We start from the raw sequence: 27,460 nt of genomic DNA, 5'->3' as shown, positions 1-27,460 counted from the left end.
TATTTGCCCAATTTAGGTCTTCTTTTCCTCTCTCTAAAACCCCCCCCCCCCCCCCCAGTCTGAGAGACATGTTCATCTATCTGCCCAAGGTATTTTCTTTCTCCTTACAACAGGGCAATCTGTCTTCCCATCTCATCCGGATAAAGAGTATCATGCAGTTATCCAGCAGCAATTAATTTCCCATCTTCCTATAGTATATGAAAGAGATGGGCCTTGACAGTTATAGACCTTGATAACTTAATCTCCAGTTGATATTTTAAATAGTTTAATAAGGATAGATTAACATTTGGAGCAATAGCTCGTACAATGAATGGAAGAGGGCCAAATTTATGTTTCTCTAGTATCACAAGTCTGGGAATGTTTCAAAGGCCTGTCATGTACCTCTTAAGAGCTGAGAATAGACAAGGCTAGGCAGTAACTAACAGAACTTTCCCAAGTCAAATAACAGCAGGAATGTGAAAGGTGGAGAGTAGCTTCTGACTAATATCAAGGACAGTTTTGATTTCATATATTCCACCTAGTAATAAAGAAGATGCTAGCTATCAGGATGCTGAATGGTGATACCATCAATTCACCTTTTTTAAAAGCACAGAATGCCATTGGAAATCAGCCATTAATTCTGATATAACATCATAATAATATAGTAAATACAGGTTCTCAAAATGTAAATGGGTTATGCTTCAACACTTCCCCCCTAAAATGAAAGAAGTCTATGCTGTATGTTTGCAAATGGTCTATCAGATTTTGCTTGTGAATTCTTTTCCCTTGCCCTGTTCTGTGAATCATTTGTTTACCTTCTCTTGTAGTCTACCAGTAAAAACATTTTTATTGCATATTTAGTGAAGTGATTGCTTTATATCTAACAATTTTGTGGGTCATCTTAGGCAGTATCAGCTAAAAGCATTCAACAGGAGTCTTTTTATTCATTGTAGAAAAGAAGAGAGGCTACCCGAGCTTGAAGTTTGCTCAAATGTTCATTTATTTACATGATATGCTTAAAATTTTAAATGACTTTGATATGCACTGTAATTACCTCCTTAGGAGCTATAAACATTTGGTGCATTTGTCAAATAAAAGTATGCAAGATGCTTAATTGACATGACATTGATTGCAGTTCCTTACCGACATTCTAACACTTTTGCACATAAACACAATAATTGACATTTTACTATTACCAAATTGCATTTCAGCTTGTATTGAAATCAGTATCATTTTGCCACATCTAATCATAGAGCTACATAGAACCAGTTTACTAGACACTAGTAGAAAACATTTTCAGTACTTCCCCTCATCAAATACCTTTAAAGAAACAGTTCAGGAATCATTTCCAAATGTTTGTGCTGAAGGAATGAAAGTGTATGATTGGTTTCTTAAACACATTATATAGAAGTCTTAGATCCAGATAGGAGATATTTTAGGCAAAATCTGGAAGAAATAAGAGTAAAGTATAATTCTATTGTCCAGGGAAAAATAAGAGTTTTAAGTTTTTGCTTGGTAAGTCTACATCAAGCAGTTCTGAATTTAAAATCCTATGAAGTTGAAAAGATTCTAGCTTCATATACTGAAACAATTTAACTGTGTGAGAAACCCTGTCCAGAACAACATAGTTGTTGGCAATGTTTGTTGTTGCAAAACTTGCTCGATTTTTCTTAAGATCTCTTGAGCCTGAATAATAAATCCCTTTGAGACAAGGTTCAGACAAATATTGAAATCAAACATACCTGCAGCCTGATACTATGAACAGTTAAGCACATCTAAGGTTGATTTTTTTTTGGCCATATCTAACCCTGCAAACATGTATCTATATGAACAAAAATAAATTTGAATATGTAAATAAAATTAGAACTGGTTTTAAATGATATTCTGTAGGCATGACTACAAAAGAAATGGCCACTTTATGTTACCTGTGTTACAGATGATCATGTGGCTCAGTTTTATCTTTTTCACCTAGCCTAATGCTGTCTGATCTGTAACTGGCAACAGCGCTTGAAGATGTCACATAGATCCTTTCAACTGGAGATGCCTGGAATTGATCCTGACACCTGCTCCATGCATGAGCTATAAGGCCTTCCTCAAGTGAGCCCCTGAATGCTGTACAACAGTGCTATACAAAGTGGTCGTCCATGGACTAGTGATAGTCCACTCAAGTGTTGGTAGGAAAGAAAGAAACTATTGTAGTCAGTGGGCACAAATATGGTGCTGGTTCCTGGTCAGTTGGGAAAACCCAGTAATTTCTCTTTATAAGATAGCTTAAGCAGCACTGTTGAATAATGCATTCACTGATTATATTTAATGCATCATGAGCTCATTACAGCACAAATGGCTAATGGGCAGGTAGACGATCAGTATAGCTTTACTACAGGACCAACCACAATTTATTTTGAGGGCACCTCTTCCTTCTCGGGTGCAATAGATGGGAAACCCTTCTGATGAACTTCTTCTAGGGCCAGAATATACCAATAGCATATATGGATGAGAAAGATGACAGAAAGATGTATATATATTGTTATTTAAAAGAAGTGGCAGTTATTTTTAAAGAAATCAGCAACGAGTATGATATGTTAATAACAAGCTACAATTAAATTTGAAATGCGATATAGTACCAAAGGTTGTTATGTATAAATTATTATACTTAAATGGAGAAACATTTAAAAAGCAGGGCTTTTTTAAAAAAAATCTCCTTCAGATATTAATGGGTCAAGCAGATGGGACAAAAAGAATGGTCACAGGCCGCTCCCTGCTAGATCACTCCTTGTTCAGGGTGGGACTGCACCAACCAGACACCGCAGTCCTGACGTTGGCAGCTGCGGCAATCCGCAATGGACCACCGGCAAGGAGTGCTTCTTTTATGCTCCTTTTGTCACTGGGTTTGGGACACCTTAGGCAGCCACAGCACAGCTTCGGACCAATCTGGGCGCATGTATCATCTGAACATCACACCCTGGATCGACTGAAGGTGGCACTTTTGGCCCATCTGTTTCTGGCCTGTCTTCCCATTGTTGGTAAAACACATGCATAAATACAACGTAGAACAAAAACTCTTTCTTGCATAATGCCATTAATACTATACAGAAAGGTTTTTACATTTAACTCCTTCATATATCAGTTAGAGACACTGGAAAACAGGTTTCCTTGTAAAAACAAACAAACCAAAAATATAATAATTTCTGTAAACAAATGAAACACCATGAGATAAAATCAATAAAATGAAGTCTGTTGCTTTCCTTATTATGTAGTGACCAGCCCATTTACTTTCCTATAACGGAATCAGTGGAACTCAATTTTTGAACAGGAAATTTGAATACACAGAAATACAGGTATGTATTCGGAAAGAGAAGGTAGGTGACCAGCATTGGTTGTTTTCAGATGGTCTCACCCTTGTGTTCACATCTAGGGTTTGAACTCGGCGTTTCAAAAATTTTATTACACTGGCCCAATTCAAATACTGGGTAAATATATGGTACAGTTAGTAGTGTAAGATCTACAGTTCTCTCTGTGATATGGACATCAACTCAAAATATGGCAATTTCAATTCTTGTAACACCTAGATTCACATCAGTTTTATTCTGAGATGTGGGTATGTTCTTGGGATACCATATCAAATCTTAAGGTAGATATGAAGTGTATCAACAAGAAACATCTGTTTCAGAAAAAAAGCTGCATAAGTCCTGGGACTAAATGGCACATCAGTAACTGCCAAAAGAAACCTGCGTAATTATATTGCATTTTCACACCTCTTACAGGACAGCTTGCACAGAGAAGCAAACTGAATAATTTGCCTCCATTGGAAAAATATTTAAATAAACTCTGGGATCACTGGCCTGATACCAATTCAGTGCTTTTCTAGTAATATCTGTCAATCAACTTAATTTCTAGACAGATCTACTAATATCTTTCAATCAATCAAGTTCATTATGGCACCTACACACTTGATCAGTGTGGGTTCTAACACTATGTGTGTTCCTAATGACCTTATGTCACCTATTCTCTCTCTTATACAACCTTTCTGGCTCACTTCTGTGGTCTTCATCATTCACTGATAAAACGTCATATGCACTTGCCACACAGATTACCTTACCATCAAAGTAATATTCTACATGGGTCCTAGGACTCCCATTACTATCAGACACATTAAATCTTGTCCAGAAATTCAGTTATATTTCCAAGTGCCTATACTTAGACAATGAGTAATTACATGCAGAAAGTACTGTAGGATCTCTTATATTTCTGTATTAATTTTAACAGGCATATGCTCTTGGAGTCCTAGGACTCTGTAGAATAGAACACATCACCATCAGACACATTAAATGTTGTTCAGAATCTCAGTTTCTGTATATACTCATGTATAAGTCTAGAAATTTAGGTCAAAAATTGACCCAAAAAATCTGGGTCGACTTACAGTATCAATGTTAAGTACTGTATCTGAACTCTTATTTAAAAGAAGGAACCATCCCCTGGTGATAAGCAAGAGTATAATTTGTCCTGGAAGCACTGAACCCCTGTAGTCTCTCATCCATCCAGTCTTAAGAATGAGCACAAAGAGTTATGTCTGCTGGAATTTTCTAAGTTCTTTGACATTGTTTTGCTTTGCTTCATCTTTTAGATCTGTCACTATATGCCCCTAAGTTTACCTCAACTTATCCACAGGTCATAGCAAAATACATAATTTTGGCCCCAAAACCTGCCCTTGACTTATACATGTTGTCGACTTCTAGTCTACATATGGTATATTTCCAATTACCTATACTTAGACAGTGAGGTCAGAGAGCAATTACATGCAGAAAATACTGAAAGTGGCAATCTAAACTCACTGTGTTCACTGTATGTATAACTAAAATTCTGAATGACATTTTCATGCATCTGAAGCAGTATGGTATGCAGCCATAAAAACTTATATCATCATAAATGTGCTAGTTTGCAAGATGCCATAAAACCCTTGGTTGTTTTTACTGCAATAGACTAATAGAGTTAACCCCTTTAAAAAAAATCAAATACTAGATTCCATATTTTCAGGCAAGACTGCACTGTGACACTTCTTTCCCCCTATCTGCTAACAACTACATGGGACAAATTTCTGAAGAAGAACTCTGTTAACCTATTACAAAGGTGACAAAAGGTGCAGTCCCTCACAGATACAAGCACACTGTAAACCTGTTGCATTGTGACACCTCTTTCCTCCACCCTACTAATAGTTATATGGGGCAAATTTCTGAAGATCAGCTCTGTCAACCTATTACAAAGATGACAAAGAGTGCAGTCCTTCACAGAAGCAAGCACACTTTAAACCTGTTGAGATTAGCGAATTTAAGAACACTTAGCTCTGTGTGGTATCATAATCACAGAGCCTCATGTCATCCTAACTACAGTTAAGGCCAGTCTGCACAACACATGCCCTGACTTTGTCCCATGCTGGTGTGGCAACGTGCATTGCACCACATGGCAGGCAGTGTCACAGCACTCCTCTGGCACTGTGTCTAGATGATGCAGCGCCAAAGGAACACCAAAAATCCACGGGGTTGGCAGCTATGGTGCCCTCTCCGGGGTGCAAAAAGGAGCCGCAAAAAGACTCCTTTTTACACTGCGGAAAGGAGAGATCAGGGCCGTGGCATGTAGTTATTGCGGCCCTGATCTGGCGCTAAAGGGGGAGGCTTGTTGAGACCCTGAATCTTCATAAGGAAGAAGAACTTACTTGATGCTTTACATGATCTTACCCATCCATGTTAAGGAAATAGCACAAACAGTGCCTGTTTTCATTTGCTATGTAAACACTTGCAGAGAAAAATTGTACTCCTCATCCCCCCTCCCTACCCATGAGGTAATAAATTACACAAGGTGATACTACTTAGTTGAAACACTGGAACTTATTAACACTTGCCATACATTGCACCACCACTCTTGTTGTGCTGTATTAAAACAAGCAAACTATAAGAACCTTAGTGATGGTGTTATTTTAAATGAAATGGTTGCATACGTGAGTTCCTAAAAACTACCAGCTTAACTTCCTCAGATCTGTCCAAGTTCCTGCAAATGTTACTTTTATCCATGCATTATCCCACAGGATGAACATGTTGCCAATATAAGAAGTAAACATGACTATTTAGAAGGGTTTTTTGGGGAGGCACATTGGCTCCACAGGGTCTTTGGAGGGCTGTACTGCTCACACGTCCATTTTCAGCCTTTCTTATGATTCCCAATGGATTTTGCTTTTTAAGTGCATCTTGCAGCATAATGCAGACATACTGGAAGAATGATAGAGTTCCCTTCATTTTATGTTTCCCAGACTCTAATTAATCATCAATTACTGTTTTGGCATGATTGCTACTGCAAATCTGTTTTCCTGTGGCTAACACTAAGACAGGTCCAATTATGAAAGTGTGAACCATTAAATTTGGTGGTCCCAATGGAAGACAAATGCTAGTGTGAGAAACAACCAGATCCAAAATGCTATAACATCTTAAGAAAGAAGAGGGTATTAAATTAGAATGCATGTATTTCTGTCCTCTGCCATAAAACTTAAGTGATCTCTTATATAATCATAGTCTGCGCAATTACTTTCAAATACTAAGAAATGTCTTTGAAGATGACAGTAGTCTTTTTACAGAGCTGCACAGAAAAATTTGTCATTCATCAAATATTTGTATTAGCCTACTTCAAGCCATTCATCTTCCTGGGCAGCAGAAAGTTAAAAACATGATTTAAGCAGGAATCCTATAGCCATCTGTCTGTAATTCCCACTGAGCTAAATGAGGTTTACATCTGAGTAGATATTTGTAAAATACCTCTGTTAAGGTACTAAATCAGTAGTGGGCCAATTGAGGCCTGCGGACCCACTTTTGTAGCCTCACCAGTCCCTCAAACCCCCAATTTTTTTAAAAAAATCAGTACTATCTTCAAGCAATTTTTGCCCGCAAACCACACAAAAAGCCCTCCAAATGTGTTAATACACATCTATCTTCATAAGCACACCATACCTGTTGTCATTTTGAGAGGGACTACAGAGGAAAATGGAAGTATATGGGCTTCCTGTGAGGGAGGGGGTGGCCTGTGGGGAGATCTACTGGGGGGATTAGTCCCCTGTAGTTGCCCACTGATGACCATCTTCATTCTGAAATGCCATTTATTTCAGTGGGATGCGTCCAAAATCAGTGCTCTGTAATTATCAAAGTTAAAAAATAATCAGATTATGTTATCAATAATTTCCAAAGTGTCTGCTGAAATCCAGTCATGTTGATATTCATTCCCACCAAGCTCATTAACTATGTGTGAACCATTAAAACCAAACAAAGAATACCCTGCCAGCTTTGATTAAGTGGCAACTATCTCTCTCAGCAGACATATAAGACTGCCTCTTTAAATATGCTTCAAGCAGGCTGCATGAAACTATGAAAATTGTATCAAAGTACATTGCTCCATTTACAATCTGAAGTTGGCTCCAACATTGACGATCACTCGACTTTCATACACTTTCTTCATAGTTCTCTCAATTTGTTTCAAAAAAACCTGTGGAATTCGCCCACATAAAGTATGTACAGTATCAAGGAATTTAGTGTGGAGAGGGTAGTACATTGATTGGAAGAGATTGTCTTCAAAGGAAAACTAAAAACAAAACAAAACAAAAAGACAGACAAGATTAATTTATCATTGCACTACTTAATTAAAAAAAAACCTAGTCCAGTGAATTATGGTCTTTTCCCCAGTCATACCTTCAGCCTAATTTTCTCCTTCCACTCTGGTGGTATTTTCACACTAGCCCTGTGTTGTACTAAAGAAGCCCAAGGGATTGTATTATTGCTAAACTACTGAGATTGTAATGTTGCTTTTCACATTTCAGGTTTGGCCCCATAATTTTAGCAATCTTTCATGCTACAGCTTGACCACATAGGGACAGCTGGCTGCCCAGAACCTCCCCAACACATTTCTCCACCCTTTATCCTTATCTGGCTATTTTCTGGGAGGCTTTTGCCTAGCCTATATTATATTTTATTTAAAAAATAAAATTACCCACTAGAGTGATATTCCTTCAACACTCTCCAGTGGCTTCTCTTGCTGCTACATCACTACAGAGATGGTGTGGCATTCCTTCTACACATTCCAAGGGCTCCCTTGCCACTGTGCCACTACAATGGCAGCAGCTTCAAAAGAAACAAATATACAAAATGGAAGAATTGGGGGAAGGCTTTGTCAATGGTCCATCCTTCCACCAGCAATCTTTCTGGAAATAAGGCAAGATGGGAGAGGTGGGACAAACCCACCTACTACATGTCCTAAATCCACCTACGTGATCCCCAAATTGGCTATTTGAGAAAGTGATCTTTCATAACAGTAAAAAATACACCATCAGGAGATTATCATGACCTTAGCTAACAAACTGATTGGTTTTTGGGGGGGGGGGGTATAAAGATTACAGAAGGAGGAAAACAGAACAGCGACACTGTGTGAAAAGGCACCCTGTTTGCCAATGTAACCCATCTCTGTTCCACTATAAAAGCCACATGTAAAAATGACCTAACTATTGGCTGTCAAGAGCTTGCAACACTTTTACTACCACAGTACTGTATTTAAAAATTAGGTCACAATGGCATTATCTCAAGCAAGATAGTTTTGCTCATATTGAACTGACCTGGGGCTATTCTGTCCATAACCCAGGAGAGCAAGTAGGAGCTTGTCAACAGTGTTGCCAACAAGCCTCAAAGATATTCCTCAGAATGTTTTACCAAAATATCTGGAATTCCCCAATATTTACCATAATATTCAGTCAAAATCCCCAGAAAGAAATTAATTAAATTCCCTGGATTCCGGGGAATTCCCCGGAAATTGGCAACGCTGCTTGTCAGGCTCCTGGGCTACCAAAATCCCAACCTCCTTGTGAGAGGTTCAATGTATTATAGTAATTAACAGAGTCAAATTAGAATTAGGGCTACTCAGTTTCAAAGCTCTACTCAGCTATGAAGTCCAGTAGGTGATATTCAGGCAGTCACTATCTCTCTGTTTAACCTACTTACCTATTTTTGTGAGGATAAAAAAGGAACATGCTCAAGACTACCCAGATTCAGAAGACTTGTGACAAAGGATTTTTGAGACATAATTTTGGGAGAAAATAAACAATGAATAAATAGTAGTAGTAGTAAATGTTATTGTTATTATTATTTTCCTGAAATGTGTTGGACAAATTTTAATAAACAGAGGCACTCTGAAATCACATAATCTTTCTTGGCATTGTTTGTTTTTATTGCCATTCTTTTCTTCATTCTCTCTCTCTCTCTCTCTCTTTTGTGAGAAGAGAAGACTATGTATGCTGCCTTTGGCTCTTTGGTAAAAAACACACACATGAATGTAATATCATCCAGTGCACTATATCACATGTTATAATACAATATAAGTCTTTGCCCTTTGGCAGAGCAACACTTACATCACGTATCACTTCATAGAGGGCTTTGAAAGTAGGCTGTTTATCATCATGGTAGACACCCCTGTTCCCATGGAGAATGGAAATGCCTTCCTCCTCTGCTCCTTTACAGTTACTGCCATACATACAGTGGTCTGGCCGATAGTTCCATTGGCAAGGAAACAGGTAGAGACATTCTGGAAAACCCATTTTGGAAAATAGATGAGAAGCGGGGGGAGGAGAGAAAAAGTTTTAAAATGTGACATAAAACAAAACAAAACTCCTACAAATATAATTAGAATATCTGAATTATGCAGTACAAAAGCTACAGCTCAGTCAAACATGGATATGTTTAATTGTAATACTTTTTTCTACTTACATAATTTAGCTAATGTTTTTGGGAGTGGATGAATAGGAGACTTTTAGAAAAATATGGACTGGGATCAGAAGAAACAGTTTATGGAACAAATTATATACATGAGCAAGAGACAATGGCTGTGTTCAGATTCAGCATTAAACCATAATCTAATGCTGCATGAACAAAAGGCTAATATGTTTTCCTCCTTGTCCTCTTCTGGCACAGCTACAATCGGAAGCCTGAAAACTTTCATTCTTGTTTTCATTTAACCTTTGTCTTAATATGTCCAACCTAGCGAAACAATAGTTAGGGTCAATGGTGGAAAATCAGGTGTTTTCCAGGTATTTTGACTGCAGTTGCCACCTGCCGCAATCAGCATGGTTAGTGTTGTGTGCCTTCAAGTTGTTTTCAACTTATGACAACCTAAGGTGAAGTTTTTGTGCAGTTTTCTTTGCATGGTTTGTTCAGAGTGGGTTTACCTTTACTCTCCTCTGAGGTTGAGTAAAAATGACTTGCCCAAGGTAACCCAGTGGGTTTTTATGTTCAAACAAAGGATTTAAACCCTGGTCTACAAACTGGCTCACAGCATGGAGATTGGTAAAAATAAAAAATCATGGCATTTTTAGTATGGAACATCTGGAGAGATCCAAGCTGGGAAAGGCTGCCCCAGTTAGGTCTATAATATATACAAATATATTTCAAATACACACACACACACACATATAGTACAAATATATATAAATACAATACTTCATGTACCTGGGTTAAAGTAAAAAATAATATTGAGCAAGTCCTGGTCTCCCCATGTAATGTAGTTTTTATACTTTTGGTATAAAGGGTACAACATCTCCTCCCATGTCAGGCCTGTCGGTATCATGCTGTTCTGAAACAGAGAATATTTTTTTCATTTTTAAAAACAGTAATAGTAAAAATCACAACAGACACAAGACATATCAATAGGAATCACTACTGTATACATCTTAGTACTATGACCACACTTGAAGCTTCTGTAATCTTTTGGGGTGGGTGGGGGGATGAATTCATGAATAAGGATTTGAGCACAGGAGGTTCTGGGACTCAAAAGAGTTATTGGATCTACTGTCTGAAGATTGCATGGTTCTTCTTAACTGGGTCATCAAAAAACCCACTGTGGTTAGAATGTTGCTCAAGAAAAGCTACATCAATAATGTTCTCAGTGTGGCAGCACCAGAAGACCTACAATGATGAATCTTTCACCCCAATACATGGTCATTCCAAGTCAACTTGGCTATGATATTCTAAGCCATGGAAGGAAACTATTCATCCCTGCAATAAATGCACATTTCTCAGAAGGCTTTTTAAATGCTCTATGGTGTGATGTGAGAAGTTGGAGAAGCCTGCCAATCACAGCCAATGGCGATCGGTGAAAGGGAGCCTATGGGAAGGAAAGGCTACAACCTAAAGGCTTGTCTGAGAAAGAGTTAGAGACTTATTGCCTGACAAAACAAAGCAAAAATGGAGACAGAGAAGAGTGGCTTGTTCTGTGCTTTACCACATGACGTTGCAGTACGTCAGTTCTCTTCCTGTGGGACATGTTTGTCAAAGTGAGTCTTTTGTCAAATGGGTTTTCCTGGCTAGAAAAAGAAGACTTGCTTTGACAACTGTCGCTCGTAGGAAGAGAACAGAAATGCTACAATGCCATGCAGTAAGACAGGGAGAAAGCTGCTGATCTCCGGATCCGTTTCAGCTTTGTTTTCTAGTGTGGTAAGGCTATTAGGTAGGATAGAGAAAGACAGAGTGAAGGATGATTAGGAAGAAGGGAATGGTAAGATCTGAAGAGGGTTCAGGGAGTTGTGAATGAGGAAAGGGCTCAGGGAGTTTGTGTTTCACTTGTTATATGATTTACTTGTTTATTTTCTATGCCAGTCTCAATGTTTTAGTCTAATAACTGAGAAAAAGAACTGGCCACACTTTACCACACTGAAACCACAGATCAATACAGTCACTTGACCACAGAAGTGACCACCTTGAGGCCCAAGTACTAAACTGAGGGAAGGATCTTGAGGGTGACATGACAAGGTGAGTGACAGGACTACAACAGTTGGAGCTGTGGGGCCAACCTGGGTAGGGGGTACCATCACACATAGTCAAAGGTATAAAAATGAACCAAAGTATTTGGAGTGATGAAGTTCTATATGAGCACCCAGAAAGAAAGGAGCAAAACACAATCATAAGGATTGTTTTTCCTTTCAAAAGGATCAAAACAAATCATACCTTAAACTGGGTATTTCTTATGCGGGTTAAATTCATCAGCATGACACCGGAGTTGACTCCAGTTGTTCCATAATATGGGTGGCGAGCAAACCGACTGTACCAACCAATCTTTGGTATTTCATGTTCTGGTGCCATTGCAGCCAGCTGTGTGGAATTGAATGCTGTCAGAAATCTCCAGATGTCATCAATGGGTCGCAAGAAGAGGACATCTGTGTCCACATACAGAAGGGAGTCCACATCTTTTAAAATCATCTTTGGAGATGGAACAGAAAAGTGTGGGTGTGGGGTTGGGAAACACACAACATATATACAGACAGACACAGAGAGAAAGAGACAGGAAAACCAAAATTGACAGATTAGAGGTGTATATAAGCAAGATGATAACAGGTCATATTTTTTGACCTAACCTTTTGCTCAGTATACTGTATATCAGGAGGTGTACAGTATACACACCTCACTCTCAACCTAACAAATAAAACTAACTACACTGTGGCACCCAAGAAAGTTGGCATGGGAATGTCATAAAAAAGAAAGGGAACTTGAATGGCATGGATGCCAGCAGGAATGCTCGCTGATTTTTCTTCATAGTAATTATAGCCTGGTACAAATGGGCCCAGAAGGGCGGACTAGGACTGCCTTGTGTTGCTGCATAGCAGCGCCGCAGCAACCAAATTGCACGGCGCTGCTGCACAGCAAAAAAAGAGCGCTAAAAAGCGGACCCTTTTTGCGCCGCCACAAGCAGTCTGCAGTGGCACGAACACGTTGCTGCTGTGCTGCTCCATTTGGATGCAGCACAGCAGCTACGTCTATATGGTGCTGCACAGCGATAACACTCTAGTCAAGTGCTAGGGTTGCAGGGCGTGTGGGCGCTCCACCCTGAGTCAACCCTAGAACATGACGAGGGCTTCATTTAGGGCCCGTTTGTACTGGGCCTACATTATGCTTTTTTGAAATGCCACCCCTCAAAGAAAGGTAACATGTCAAATAATAAAATGAAAAAGAAATTGTAAAATTGTTTACTATGAAAAATAAAAACAGATTTTTAAATAAATGCTGAAGAACAAGACTGATGTAAGAAGGGCTCAGCTCAAATAATCAAGCAAGTACACAACCCTATAGTTTTACTAACTAAACAGTGATTAAGGGGCTGAACAGGGGTGGGGTGGGGATGTGGCAGCCACACGCCATGACCCCAACCCAGTGAAAATAGAAACCTCAAAACAGGTGCCATAAGCACCACGTCATTTTGGCACTGCACATGACAGACATCATCATGGCGTACGCTGTCTGGATGGGCACGCACTAAGATGGCAGTGCCAGTCTGTACACCCTCTATATTATTTGGTCACATGTGAATAAGACCATCATATGGAAAGACACAGAGTAATAGGCATTTTCTAATATAGAGGGCACTTAATCAATTCATTAGTACTTAATGAATTCTAGTCACATAGATTAGTCCTAAATATGTTCACACCTAAATCGATTCTTGCTCGGTGGTCAGAATCCATGTCACCTGAAGCTTCTGAAGGAGAATGTTAACCAATACAGTCAGCCCTCTGTTTTTGCAGGGGATTCATTTTGGTCTCTCCCCCTCGCAAAAATGCGATTTTACACATATTCAAGCCCCATAGGCTTGAATGGGGGCATGTGCCTGTGAACGGCTGTGGGCATGCACCTTGGGCACGCATCCCATTTTAATCCCCACCGTTTGCTCCTCGTGAGTAAGTGAGGGTCACGGATATGAAGTCCGCAAAAACAGAGGAGCAACTGTAATTTTCTCCTCCCTTCCATTCTTAGTATCTCCCCACCATCATAACTCCAGTTTATGTCTGGGAAAGTATATTAAGCAAAGGTTTAAGCTATTAGAGCAAAAACCCACTTGCTGAGCTCTGTCTATATAGACTTCAGGATAAAATGAAATTCCTTGCTATTTATGCAGTGAGTAATGTCAAGGAAAAAGCAACATGGGTTATACAGTAAATGAAATAAAACATGTATGTGAGAGTCAGGGTGACTCAGCAGAAGCCAATTGGGAACCACACAGGTGTAAATGGTAATACAATTAACAAGTCCTGAATGCCAAGGACAAGAAATGTAAAGTGGATAATTGGACACACCTGACAATTGTTAAGTGGTCAAGGCTGAGATGATGAAATCATTAATTGTAGGATGAACCAAGAGAACCAATGAGAATGGTGTACACGCCTACTGGGTGGAAACAGACAACAGTGGGTAGTACCATGCATTGACTATAATAATGACTATGCATCCCAATGTATTGTGTGGGTTATAGTGTGGATAGTAGTAGTGGATAGTGAGGAATAGAGTATTGTTATGTTGGATAGTTTTGGAGCTGTATATAGTAGAATAAAGTAGATCTTTTATATAAGACTACTGAGTTGTCTGGTGTCTTGGGTGAAGCTACAAGAACCAGCTGGATCCTGAAGAAGGGTGAAGACTTCTGTGGAAGCAAGAGTGAGAAGGCTTGGAGAGTTTGTTGGGGTCTTCAGCCTGTTCTCTGTAACTCTGCTAAGCTATAACCACTGGCCAAAACTGGTCAGCGCGGTGCACAACCAGGTGGTGAGTTCAAGCCAGAGGTGAAGAGCTACAACTCCCATCATCCTTGACAAGTAAGAGATCCTGGAAATATGCAGATGCCTTCCTCCCTGTGTGGTTCCTAATGCAATCATGTTGTCTAAGCATACCTACTACTGGCTGTCTTGTTCAGTGACAATATATAGACAGCACTATGCAGCAGCCAGTGGTTTCAGTGAATTTATCTTACATAATCAGTCACTTTTAAATATCCATTAGTACTAATACTTGCACACAAAATATGCACATACAAAAACATACACATTCCACTCTCCACAAACCTTTGAATTGGGAACATATAGTTAAAAATATTAACATGAATCCGTTCAGATATATGTGAATGTTTCAACACATGTACTGTAGATGTGGAGCCAATGTGGTGTAGTGGTCTGAGCAGTGAACCTCAACTCGGGAGATTAGAATTCGAATTCCCACTTGGCTATCGAAACTCACCGGGTGAGCTTGGGCAAATCACACTTTCTCAGCCACAGTAAAAGGCAAAGGTGAACCCTCTAGAGAACACATCTTGAAAAGAAATAACCTGTGATAAGTTCACCTTATGGGCACCATAAGTCTGAAGGCACAAAGCAACCAGAAGACACAGAGACACAATATTAAGAATTCACAAAAGAGATTTCTTATCAGCATATGATGCTCCATTATATACGTTCAGACCTTTGATCCGTTTAGCCTCTCTTCTCCAATAAGTATTGAACCCCAAAGCCTCAGGCAAAAGCCTGTCTCAACATTTCTGCCTGGACATGTCAAGGATCAAACCGCAGACCTTCTGTCCATACAGAAAGTACTCTGTGTCTGAACTGTAGCTCTCCTTCAGTCTGGTCAACTTTGAATTTCTGGACAAAACTGCAATGATTTCCCTTGGCTATTTTCTATTTATTTCAACATCTTTATAGCAAAAGGGAGGAGGAGCATCAGTCCTTCTATTCTTATTCACAGTGTGCCCTCTTGTGGCCATCTGCTTTGTATAGATCCATTCACAATTTCATTCGTTCCCTAAAAGACAGTATAGTATTTACCCAAATGTAGCTTAGTACTGTACCTATTTCCTACTTTATTATTATCATACATCCCTCCTTTGCTTGCCTTCTTTCTCAGATTATTTTTGGATTAAACTGCTAGTATAGCAGCTTGGGTGAGAAATCCATGTTGAAACATCCACTGTGCCACAGATTTCACTAAATGGCTCTTGGGCAAGTTTCTTATTTTCCTCTGCATCCCTACAACTGGGGAGGAGGGGGTCAAGACCCACTCAGGGCCCTTGGGAGAACAATAGGATACAAATGTAAGCAGAAAATCATGTACACCTTTAAACTGACTATAAAACTAGCATGTAATAAGATATATGGTTACATTCACCACATTAAAAAGGCCCCCATGGGACATATTCAGCAGAACATATTCCTGAATGCCAGTCTGAATTGATTGTCATTTGACTAGCCTTGAGGTCTCAACTTCTAAATCTTAAATTTAATAGAAAATCTCTGGGCATGGACTATTATGTGGTCATTAGCTTACCATTCAAAATGATGAAAAAAAAATTGGGATTTTCAGAAACAAGGCATCATTTCATATCTCTTTTATAGAAATGTACTCTGGATTGTATAAATATTTCAAAAATAGCCTATTTTCCAGGGACATAGAGTGGCATTTTTATATTACTTGCAGTTCTTAGGATTAGCTATGTGGTATAATAATGAGTTAGGTTACTGTTGCATGATATGTTTTACTTCATAAAATCTCCAATTAAGAAAATATGAATTATTCTTCTTAGAATGGCAGCACTTTTGCTTTGTATTTTCAGATTTAGCACTGCACTTCTTCACAGCATTTTATGTTTTTGTAATTATTTATTGACCCATTCTCAGTCTCTCCATTGCACACAAACTACTGCAGCGGAATCTTTGTTGCCAACAACAAAATAACAAATGCCTTTTATTGTGACCTCTTCAGTGTCACGGATAAATCATCTCTGAGTATTTGTTGCTTATAAATTTCATGGTATCTCCATAAATTGACAGGTAACTTGGTACAGTTGTTTGAGCATAGGCCTACAATCTTGGAGACCAGGGTTCAAATTCCCGCTCAGCCACGAAAACCCACTGAGTGGTTTTGGGCAAGTCATATACTTTCAGCCTCAGAGGATGGCAATGGCAAATCCCCTCAGAACAAATCAGGCCAAGAAAACTCAATGATAGATTCACCTTAGGGTCACCATAAGTCGGAAACAACTTGAAGGCGAACAACAACAGCTACTACTGCTACCACTACTACTCAATGCTAACTTTTCCCATCTCTGTATAAAATTAACCAACTTCTAAATCCAATGGAGTATTACTGGATGCGCACTGCACTTCAGTTTAAGCCTAAGCATTTAAGGTGAAAATTTTCAGAACTGTTTATTACCAAAGCTTTATCAGTTAATCAAATATGTCGAAGTAGGAATTTAAGATAAGAAACCTTGAGATTTTGAAGTTTTTCATACCAGCACTTACCAGCCTGACAGACTTCTGAAACGTCAGGGAATTGTCCCCTCGCCTCTAGCGTCCTTAAATCATTCACAGAGCAGCAATTTCCGATGAACTGAAACTTTGCATTCATAGGAAATTGCTGCTCCACACACAATTCAAAGATGATAGAGGTGAAGGGATGATTCCCTGATGTTTCAGAAGTGTGTCAGGCTTTCAGACATGCACGCTTCTCTGACATTTTACCAATGTTTTACCAGCACTTACCTCATGGTAAGCGCTGATATGAAAATCTTTTTTTATACACTTCTGGAATAAAAATAGTCCTGTAATATGGGTTTCCAAGGCTTGGTTGAAAGGTGGACTCTTTCAACGGTTTATTTTGTAAACCACTTACATCAGTAAGAGGTATAGAGACATACTTGCTATTGCTAGCAGTGTTCAATAGGCTCAATTTCCCTTGTTATAGAACCTCAAAGAAAAAAGATAATTCCATCCCTGAATCTTACAGCTGTAAATAACACATCACCTTTAACTCAAGTCTCTGGTAAATGACATAAATGAGAAGATTCACTCTCATCTTTATGTGTAACTTCTCTGGGCCAATTCCCCTAAACTGGAGCAGATGCACTCGCGCAGCAGGCCCACTTCATCAAGTCTGCTGAAAGAGCAGCTCCAGTAAACTCCTCCTCTCTTGGAACTGGAACCATTTCAATTCCTAATGGCCAATATAAGAACGACCATCTAACTTAAAGAATGAGTCTGGTTTTGCTTTAATCCCTAATTGATTTTATCCTATTTATACATGTATTATGGATTGCATTATTTCAAACTGTTTTAACTGTTTTTAAATTGCCTTGTTTAAAATGTTACATGGTTTAATATGCTTATTGTCTTTTCAAATTATCCTCATTGTTTTAAACTGTTCTGAAATCATTTTACTGTACACTACCCTGGGATCCTTGGATACAGGGTGGGATATAAATATCTTAATAAACAAATGAAAAATAAATAAATCCTCTCCCCCATCCTGTTTTCTTTTAGTGTCCATTTTCTTTTAGACTGTAGGCCTGCAGGATGGAGCTGTAGGGTGGAGCTGTCTTGTTTTATTGACTGTATGTAAGGCTCACTGCGACACTTCCTAGCTAAACAGCAGGGTAAAGAAATGTGTTAAATATTTTTTGAACAGCTCTCCAAAGAATTCCAAATAAGGATCACATTGTACCAGAAATTATGAAATGGCCAACACAGCTATCCCTGCATGTTTTCTGGATTGTACCAGAAAATGACCTACTGAGTGCACTAGAACATTAAAAGTAGTTATGTGTGTCTATACTGTATGTGACTTCAAATTGTCTGTCAAATTATGGTGGCCCCACAAATTTCATAGGATTTACTTAGACAAGGAATTCTCAGTTGTCAGATCCTTCTTCTAAAATATAGCCTTGTTGCTGTTTCAAGTTGTTTCCAACTGATAGCAAATCTAAGGTGAACATGGTTCACCTTATCATGGGGTTTTCTTGGCAAATTTTGTTTAGATGGTGTTTGCCACTGCCCTCCTCTGAGAATGAGAGTGTGACTTGCCCAAGGTTACCCAGTGAGTTTCCACAGCCAAGCAGAGATTTCAACCCTGCTTTCTAGAGTTGTAGTCCAACACTCACATCAGTACACCATGCTAGCTAGTATAAAATAAAGTGTACAGCACCTGGTATTCATTGGTGGACCCAAGGATGGGTCCAAGTACTAACCAGGACTGACTATGCTTAGCTTCCAAGATCCGACAGGAGCTGATGCCTTTTAGAGTATTTAGCCCTCTACAGAAATGGTTAAGGAACAGTATATTTTAATGCTAACTAAGGGGAGGTGGGAATTATGTAGCCCTCCAAATTTTGCTTGGGTCCAAGCCACATTAGCCCTTGTCTGACTAGACAATGGTAAGGAATGAAGGAATCTGTAGAGCAACCATGGGTAGGACAAGTTTATATCCTTTCAGGAAGCAGAAGCAAGAACAGCTATATAAGTGGATGTTTAAGACTGCCACCCCTCATTATTCCTTTTTTTAGCCTTGGAACTCACACATGAGACTGACAAACTGTCTCAACCAAATTAAAAAGGGGAAGAAGCCAATTCTCAAAGAGAAAACATCCCAAACACCTGTGTCTAATATATTGCACAGAATGATATAATAGCACAAGATTTTGGACCTTATCTAAGCCAAACTTTATGGATCGCCAAGAAACAGAACTAGCAAAGTCAGATACGCTCATGAGTGCCAGTAAGGCGGGGGGGGGGGGGAGGATTACATCGTCAATGGCCTTCTCTAGTATTACTTAAGTACTTAGCCGAATAATTTCTAAACCCATTGCAGTCTGATCTTTTTCCTTGGACTTAGGGAGATGTGGTCACCTTACCGGAAGAAAGAGGCGCTGGGCAGCACATGGCTTGAATAATTTTTTCCATTCTTGAGCATTTCCAACAGAAAAGGCGATTGGGTAGACATGACATTCAAACTTCTTTGTGTAAGAGGGAGGCCATTCTTGCAACTGTAAAGCACAAGGAAGAGAGCAGAGGGTGGGTGGGGAGAAAGGCAGCTTGTGGACAAAGGCAAAAAAACCCCAAAGCAAAGTCCTTACTCAGGCTGAGCTTTAGTGAAGATCTACTACCAGAAAGAGTTTATCTATTCATTAATGTATAACACTCCAAACCTTTGTGAATCTAAAGGCTTATAATAAAAGATTTAGGTTTGGCTGGGCTTCCCACATACCCACCACAAAAAATTACTAAAGAAGACTCACTTTCCTTTCGAATTCAGGCTTCAGGGAATCCTCAGCAAAGATGTGAAATTTGATCTTCCTATTGCTGAACAGAACTGCTGACTTCAGCATGATGAGAGTTTCTTCCAGCCGGTCACCACATGCTACAACCGCCAAATGCATCCACTGTGGAGATGGGATCAGGGCTGTAGGAAGCTTCTGGTCCTTTGGTCTCCTACAAATTATAGATACTGTATGTGTGTACTTCAATCTGACAGTTATCGTCTTTGGAGTTTTGGCATCAAATAAATAAAAGATTTTGCTTTGTTTGAAGGAAGACATGTGTTACTAAGAGCTGATTGCAAAAATTTGCTAGGGTCATATTTAATCAATGAAAAGAACTTTAAGGTACTAACGTAATTATCTTCCATCACCACAATTATTTCCTTATGCAGAGTGGATTACACATAGCTCAGCTGTTCAAACAACAATTAAGGTGGAAGATTTGGAAATATATTTATGGCTGTCAACTAAAGTCTAGGTGGCTTTCAATGTTAAAGGAAGCATTCCAAGCCAAAGATGCAACTGACTCACACATCTGGTCAGCAGCCTTCCTGACTGTGGAAACTACCTCTGCAAATGTTAAACACTGGAGGGCTCTGGGTTTGGGTGGCAGGCCATCTAATACACTATTTCTTTCAATCATGCTTCTTTTCCAACAGCCCCTCTATTACCTCTGAACCAACGCATATGTTCCACACATCCCATTGCGAATGTGAAGCAAGAAGCTGGGCATGCCTGGGTAGAGCCACTCAATCACCACTCAGAAAATGCTGTGAGGGGGAGTGTGTGGGAGGACAAACATAAAAACTCAGAGGCTTGTCTGTAAAAGGATTAAATACAGCCAGTTAGAAATAGAGTTAGGGCCAATCAGGAATAGAGGAATTGATAAGATCTGAATACAGTTTGGGGGGAAAGAGAGCATAGGAAGAGTTCAAGGGGAAATGTTATTTCTTTGAAACTGATGTGTTATAATAGCCATAGCAATAGCAAGTACATTTCTATACTGCTCATCAGTGAACTAGCACTCTCTAAGCGGTTTATAATGTGTAAGCCAATTGCTCCCAACAAGCTGGGGTGGGGTACAGACTGCCGCTTTGCGGCGGCCCGCCGCCGCCGCCATTTGCTCCGCGCGGGAGCCGCAGCAGCCAAACCGCGCGACTCCCGCGCGGAGCAAAAAAGAAGCTCCATTTCGGAGCTTCTTTTTGCGGCGCCTCAATGACGTCGCGAGGCGCCTGGCGCGGACTCACGATGTCATAGGCGCTGCGACACGTCTGGACGCTGTGCGTCCAGTACGTAAAGATGGCGGCGCCCATGTAGAAGGGGCGCCGCCATCTTGTACGTATAGAATACGTACTAGGGTTAGGGGGGTGCGGAAGCACCGCCCCTTCCTAACCCTAGTACGTATTGTATACGTACTATTTGGCGGTCTGTAAACCGCCTGGGTACTCATTTTACCAACCTATGAAAGGAAAGAAGGCTGAGTGAACCTTGGAGCCCTCCTCTATGACTGAACTTACAATGTTGTGGTTGCAGTACCAATATTTAATCACTGCATGAATAGGGCTCCTTGATGTGCTGTATGTGGAACCAGCTTAACTCTGGATGTTTACGGTATGTTATCTATTACACCAACAAATTTAACATTTTCCAGAAATTCTTAGAGTAGATGCACAGAGAAGTTGTTTATACAAATGAGTGTCATTAATCTGAAGAAATTATTTTGGCTCAGAAATCTTGGCATCCTTAGTGAAAAAATGCAAATAGCCCTGGGACTGGGACTCTTCATTCATACAGTGAGCAGGTTCCTTTACCTCCAGAGACTGGAGGTAATCTCTAATAGTTGGTATTTTATATTACAACATAAATCTACTTGTGCCTCAAGGGATGCTAGCTTTCAGTACCTGACTGGTTTCAGCAAGGCAATATATTTCATCAATTGCTTAAATGTCCATGGACTTTTGTCTTAATTAAACCTCCACTTCTGCAGTTGATAAATAATGGCACGCTACACTTATGCAAATATTATTTACTTTCCAGCCAATTAAGTGCAAAATCACTGAATTATTAAAATCCATAATAGGTTGGTTGCATGGATTGGGCGATGCTCTTTTGCCTACTTCTTCTGTGCCTGCTCTTAATTGCACTGCTAAATCAAGATGAACATTCAATAATGCTCTTTGCCCATGCTGTCCAGGTGAAGAAGGTTAGAATGCCAGATCTTTATTACAGTCAGCCCACACCATATGTGGGTTTCCCTTACAGAGCTTTCAGCTTACACGGAAGCTGTGGTACAATTAAATGGATGGTGCATGTGTTGTGTGCACGCACACCATTGTTTTCAATGGAGTGTGAGCATATGCGGTTTTCCCCTTACGCGGGAGAGTCTGGAACAGATCCCCCGCATAAGGAGAAGGCTGACTGTATTACAAGGCCAAAATGTTTTCTACCACCATTATATCCTTTTAAATCCAGAAAAATTAATTTATGCCAAGCATTGAATCATGGTTCTAAAATACACCTATGCAGATATATGTACTATGTGTGTATACATACTTGCATATGTGGATATATACCAAATCTGCATGCATGTGCTTATACAAAGATGATTAAGGGTACAATCCTGTACTGAGGATATACTGGCTGAGGAGCAGGAAGATTAAGCAAAATTGTCATTGCCAAGGTGTGGCAACTGGGGCAATTTGCCACCACAAAATAAGCGCACCCCCTTCCTCAGCTGCTATACATACCACTGCCCCCCTTCCTTATCTTGCCATACTGTTCACCAGAGACCACCATATGAGAGCCTTTGAAGGGGACAGTGCAGAAATTGGAAGAAACATTTTACTTGTAATGTTGCTTTGGTAACTAGTTACCGTTTGCAGTAACAAATGGGAAGAGCATTACTTTTTTGCCCTTAACAGCCAAGGCTATAATGTACTTACTTTTTAATGTAATATGCACAGGTTTTTTCCTGTCACTGGATCTGTTCTGAACTGGGAGCAAAAGGTTCACATATGTGGCTGCCATATGCTGCTTCTTTGAGGAAAACTTATTTTATACCAGCAGAAAAGGGGCTGCACCAGAAATTCACATTCATTGGATTTTAAAAAAGAATGCTGGTTTGCTAAAGGAAAAAGTACTAGGACTGTAACAGGGAAAGGTTGGTTTAGAGTGCAAGAATGTAGGTACAAGTCAAACAGGGGGAAACGACTATGCAAAAGACTTGGGACCTTTTCACACTATAAAACTATAGCACTGGGATTCCACTTTGACTGACATGACATGTTGTGGAATTCTGGGATATGTAGTTTGATGGGGCACTGGTGCTATCAGGCTAAGATTTCTAAATGCCCCTCCCTAAATTGCACATCCCAGGATTCAATAAGATGGAATCATAGCAGTCAAACTGGAATCATAGTGCTATAATTGTGCAGTGTAAAAGGGCCATGGGGTTTTAAAAGAGAAAGGCAGACACTATAGCAGAGAGAGATGCTGGGGAGTGACTGACATACAGGGAAGGAAGGGATCCATGAATTCTGGAAAAACACCAGGGGTTGAGGAACAGAGGAAGGGTGGATTGGGTGTGGGGAGACGATGCTCTAGGAGAATAAAAAGGAAACAGAAAAGAAAAGACAAAGCTGTTTTACCCAGCTCTGAATGTTCCACAAAGCTGCCATTCTCAGCACCAACAAAGCTGTCTTTCTTGGCATCCAACATTGCTGCTGTCAAGGTTGAGTGGGCTAGAGGGGGATTCCCTGGAATTCCCCTCAGACGATTTCAGAAGCGAGTGCATAATGAGCATTCCTGCACCCCAATTATTTCTGCAAGCTGAACATTGTAGGCCCAGGAAAATCACAACAGCGTGTTACAAAAATACAGGCTGTCAGACGGCAAGGACAGACACACACAGACAGTAATCCTTGGTCTGCATTTTATTTATAGTGTACATCAAAACATGCACCACTTTTCTTTCTAGGTAGCCAGTGTAGTGTAGTGGTTTGACCATTAGACTATAACTCTGGAGAACTGGGTTCGAATCCTTGCTAGACCATGGAAACCTACCTTGTGCAACTCACACATTCTCAGCCTCAGAGGAAAGCAAAGGCAAACCACCTGAACAAATCTTGCCAAGATAATAATAAAAATAAATAAATAAATAAATAAATTGTTTATTTGTAGCCCGCCTTTCCATGAGATCAAGGCGGGTTACAACATCATAGAGCAACAAACGATAAATATCAACAATACAATATACAGTGGAACCTCGCCATACGCAGATTAAAAACCTTACAAAAACTAGCCAAAGTGCAGGTGCAAAAGGAGGGGGGGGGGGGGAAAAAGTAATTACAACTGGGGGAAAGCTTGTTCGAAGAGAAAGGTTTTGAGTCTCTTCCTGAATTGGTCAAGGGAGTGGGTCGAGCGGAGCTCTTCGGGAAGCGAATTCCATAACTGCGGGGCTGAGATAGAAAACGTCCTCTGTGCAGTTGTAGAGCATTTCGAGGGTGGAACTCTCAGAAATTGCTTCCCGGTTGACCTGAGTGTGCGGGGCGGACTATATGGGGAGAGGCGGTCCTCCAAGTACCCTGGGCCCAAGCCATAACCTTGTGGCAGGGTTGCCTTAGGGTCATTTTAAGTTGGAAACCACTTGAGGGCACCCAGCAACAACAAACAAAAGAATTGCAGTAAATGTGAAGGCTCTATCAGTGACTCAAAACTTTCAGGAACTTTCAGGAACTACTTTCAACATTTGCCTTTAAGACCCTGTGAAATCAACACACACCAGCCACATCTACAGCCTACCCATCTCACCAAGCCAGAACAGAGAGAACCTTTCAGCAACAGCCCCATGGCTGCTTTCCTTTCAAAATTAAAATGTATCATTAAGAAAGCTTTTTCAAAAGCTCATGTAGCTTATGGTGACCCCATTAATTTCACAGGGTTTTCTTAGGCAAGAAGTGCTTTTGCCAGTTCTTTCCTCTGAAATATAGCCTAAAGTCTTTGTTGGTGGTCTCCCATCCAAGTACTAACCAAGGCTGCTTACCTTCCAAGACCTAATGAGATCTAGCGCCTTTAGGATATTTATGCTGTTACAAGTACTACCACATGCTATATTTCTTATGCTTGCCAGAGACTGCAACTTTATACAGTTTACTCAACATATGGAGGACAATATTTAATGCATTATACTCTCCAGGCCCCCAAAACATACATAGGTAACTGGTTCCTATACCTAAATTTTTAATGTCTTTTCCTACTTTTAACTGAGTAATAGGTCTGTAATAGGCTGAAAAAGGCTTGTTCTGGACCTAAAATAGCCAAGGGAGGCCTAAAAACACGGCAAAAGTGCCCCCCTGCTCCTAGAAGGCATTAGGCCCAAAAACTGGGGTTTAGGTTGTGTTTTTAGTTTGTTTTGTTTCATTTTTGAAAGTAGGTCTGGGGCACAGTGCAGCCCCCAAGGTCTCCTAGGGCCGGGGCTAATGTGCCCCCTAGGTTCCCCCAATTGCCCACTCTTGCTCTGTATCCTGCCTTTCTTCCAAAAGTGAGTTTCAAGACTAAAAGGAGATTTTTTTTCTTTCTTTCAATGTGTCTTGACTCAGTTCCATGGAGAAAACTGTATTTTCCCCGAAGAATAATGATCCTTGGAGGGGAATTTTGTGAGAGATCTGCATACTGTACACCGCTGATAGCTTTGCGACATTTTCTGTTGTGGCAATTTCTTAACAGAATTCTGCCATCAGGGAACCTTGCCTAACACATACTTTAATGCCTTTTCAGTGCTGTATAACCTTTTATTTTTGTAGGATTTTACTGTCAAGGGATTGTCACCATGATTTTTCTGATTTTATTATTTCGTTGGTGTTTTATTGTATTTTCATGTCATTCTTAATTTGTATGAACTATCCTGACATAAAAATTAGACTAACTCAAGAGGGTTTATAGATGTGTTTTTGTGAGATTTCAGTGAAGTAACTCTTGCACTATTTAAAAAAAAAGGATAAGGATAAACTGGTGTTGCTCTCATGTTTCATATGGACTTTTGGGAACCAACTGGAGGTCAGTAGATACCTGGAGGTACTAACATCTGTTGTTGTGGTTTTAGCTTGCTTAATTGGGCTTCCATTAATGAGAAATTTTCTATATAGCTTTTACATTTTCCATTACCTACCTCAAGCCTTCAGGATGGCATATGAGATATATCCAGATAAGAAAAGCAAATAGATGTTATGGATCTGCTGCTTGATTAATCAAACATTTAACAGGCAGAAATATGTAAAACAGGTAATTCCCAAATAATAATCTTCATTCCTTCCATAAGCATGTCCTGCCTGTAAATTGAAAACTGGAGTGAGATGGAACCTGTATTCCTCAAGGGTTTTACAGTATTTATTTTGAGAGCCATTGGCGGGTTACAAACGGCCCTCAAGGGGCCGTTTTGCCGCCGCCGCCATTCGCTGCGTAGGGAAGCCCCAGCTGCCAGACCGCGAGGCTTCCCCGCGCAGCAAAAAAGGAGTGGCGAAATGCCGCTCCTTTTTGGAACGCGGAAGTGGCGCCGCGAGGGGTGGAGTGCGTCCTCGCGACGTCACTTCTGCCGCGACACGTCTGGACGCACAGCGTCCAATACGTCAACATGGCGGCGCCCATGTAGATGGGCACCGCAAAAAAGTATGCGCTTCGCGCGTACTGGGAGGAAGGGCTGTCAGGAAGGTAAGAACCTTCCTAACCCTAATACGGCCCTTCCTAACCCTAGTACGCGCGGAGCGCGTACTTTATGGCGGTTTGTAACCCGCCAATGTGGCGTACTGGTTAGAAAGTTAGACTACTACAACTCTGGAGAACAGGATTCGATTTCCAATTCAGTCGTGAAATCCATTGGGTGACCTTAGGCACGTCACATGCTCTCAGCTTCAGGGGAAGGCAATGGCAAACCTCCTCTGAACAAATTATGCCAAAAAAAAACCCTACATGAAGACACACAGCACACACACACATTCTTCTTTTTCTTCTTCTTCTTTTACTGATTGATTGATTGATTGGTTGATTACTTTTGTGTCCTGCTTTTCCTCCAAGAAATTTAGGGCAGTGTACATTACTCTCTTATTCCCTATTTATTTCACAATAACTCAGTAAGGTAGGTCAGACAGAGAGAGAGAGAGAGAGATGGAGAACATGACCAGCCCTTGATTTTGCTATTTAATTAAGGGACACCATTTTATTATGCCACTGTATATTAATGGGACTTGAGCATCCAAAGATTTTGGTATACATGGAGGGTCCTGGAACCAAACCCCAGTGGATACCAAGGCCCTGTGTAGTCTTTAGAAGGTACAAAATGCTTTTGTTTATTTATACAAGGCTTAACTGGCCTGGATATTGTTAAGTTTTGAATAAAAAGTTTGCTGAAACATGTGGAACTGCTCCTCTTTTTTGGTGGCCCAGGAACACGTTTTCTTTGTTAACCACATTATATCTGTACCACAACTCCCAGAGTGCCCTAGACAGCATGATCAACTGGGGGTGAGCAGTTCTAATCCCCAAAAGTAACGTTTCCAAGCTCTGATTCTGA

The 27,460-nt window shown here is 40.2% G+C and overlaps 1 protein-coding gene across 2 annotated transcripts in view; it reads right to left on the bottom strand.

Annotated features, from left to right (window-relative positions):
• Nucleotides 1-4,613: 4,613 nt before the first annotated feature.
• GXYLT2 (glucoside xylosyltransferase 2) overlaps nucleotides 4,614-27,460 on the bottom strand; it is a 35,755-nt gene continuing 12,908 nt past the window's right edge. Inside the window, exons 2-7 of one of the 2 annotated variants that reach the window (XM_042451706.1) lie at nucleotides 19,876-20,068; nucleotides 19,492-19,623; nucleotides 11,997-12,248; nucleotides 10,503-10,626; nucleotides 9,410-9,582; nucleotides 4,614-7,150 (exon numbers count right to left, since the gene is read on the bottom strand). In XM_042451706.1, the coding sequence (XP_042307640.1) occupies nucleotides 7,118-7,150; nucleotides 9,410-9,582; nucleotides 10,503-10,626; nucleotides 11,997-12,248; nucleotides 19,492-19,623; nucleotides 19,876-20,068 (907 nt within the window). In that variant the 3' untranslated portion in view covers nucleotides 4,614-7,117. Of the gene's footprint in view, nucleotides 7,597-9,409; nucleotides 9,583-10,502; nucleotides 10,627-11,996; nucleotides 12,249-19,491; nucleotides 19,624-19,875; nucleotides 20,069-27,460 lie in introns of both variants that reach the window. The other variant, XM_042451705.1, reaches the window with a different exon arrangement.

The sequence above is a fragment of the Sceloporus undulatus genome, chromosome 2 (assembly GCF_019175285.1).
Source record: "Sceloporus undulatus isolate JIND9_A2432 ecotype Alabama chromosome 2, SceUnd_v1.1, whole genome shotgun sequence".
NCBI lineage: Eukaryota > Metazoa > Chordata > Lepidosauria > Squamata > Phrynosomatidae > Sceloporus > Sceloporus undulatus.
This window is presented reverse-complemented; position numbering and strand designations above follow the sequence as displayed.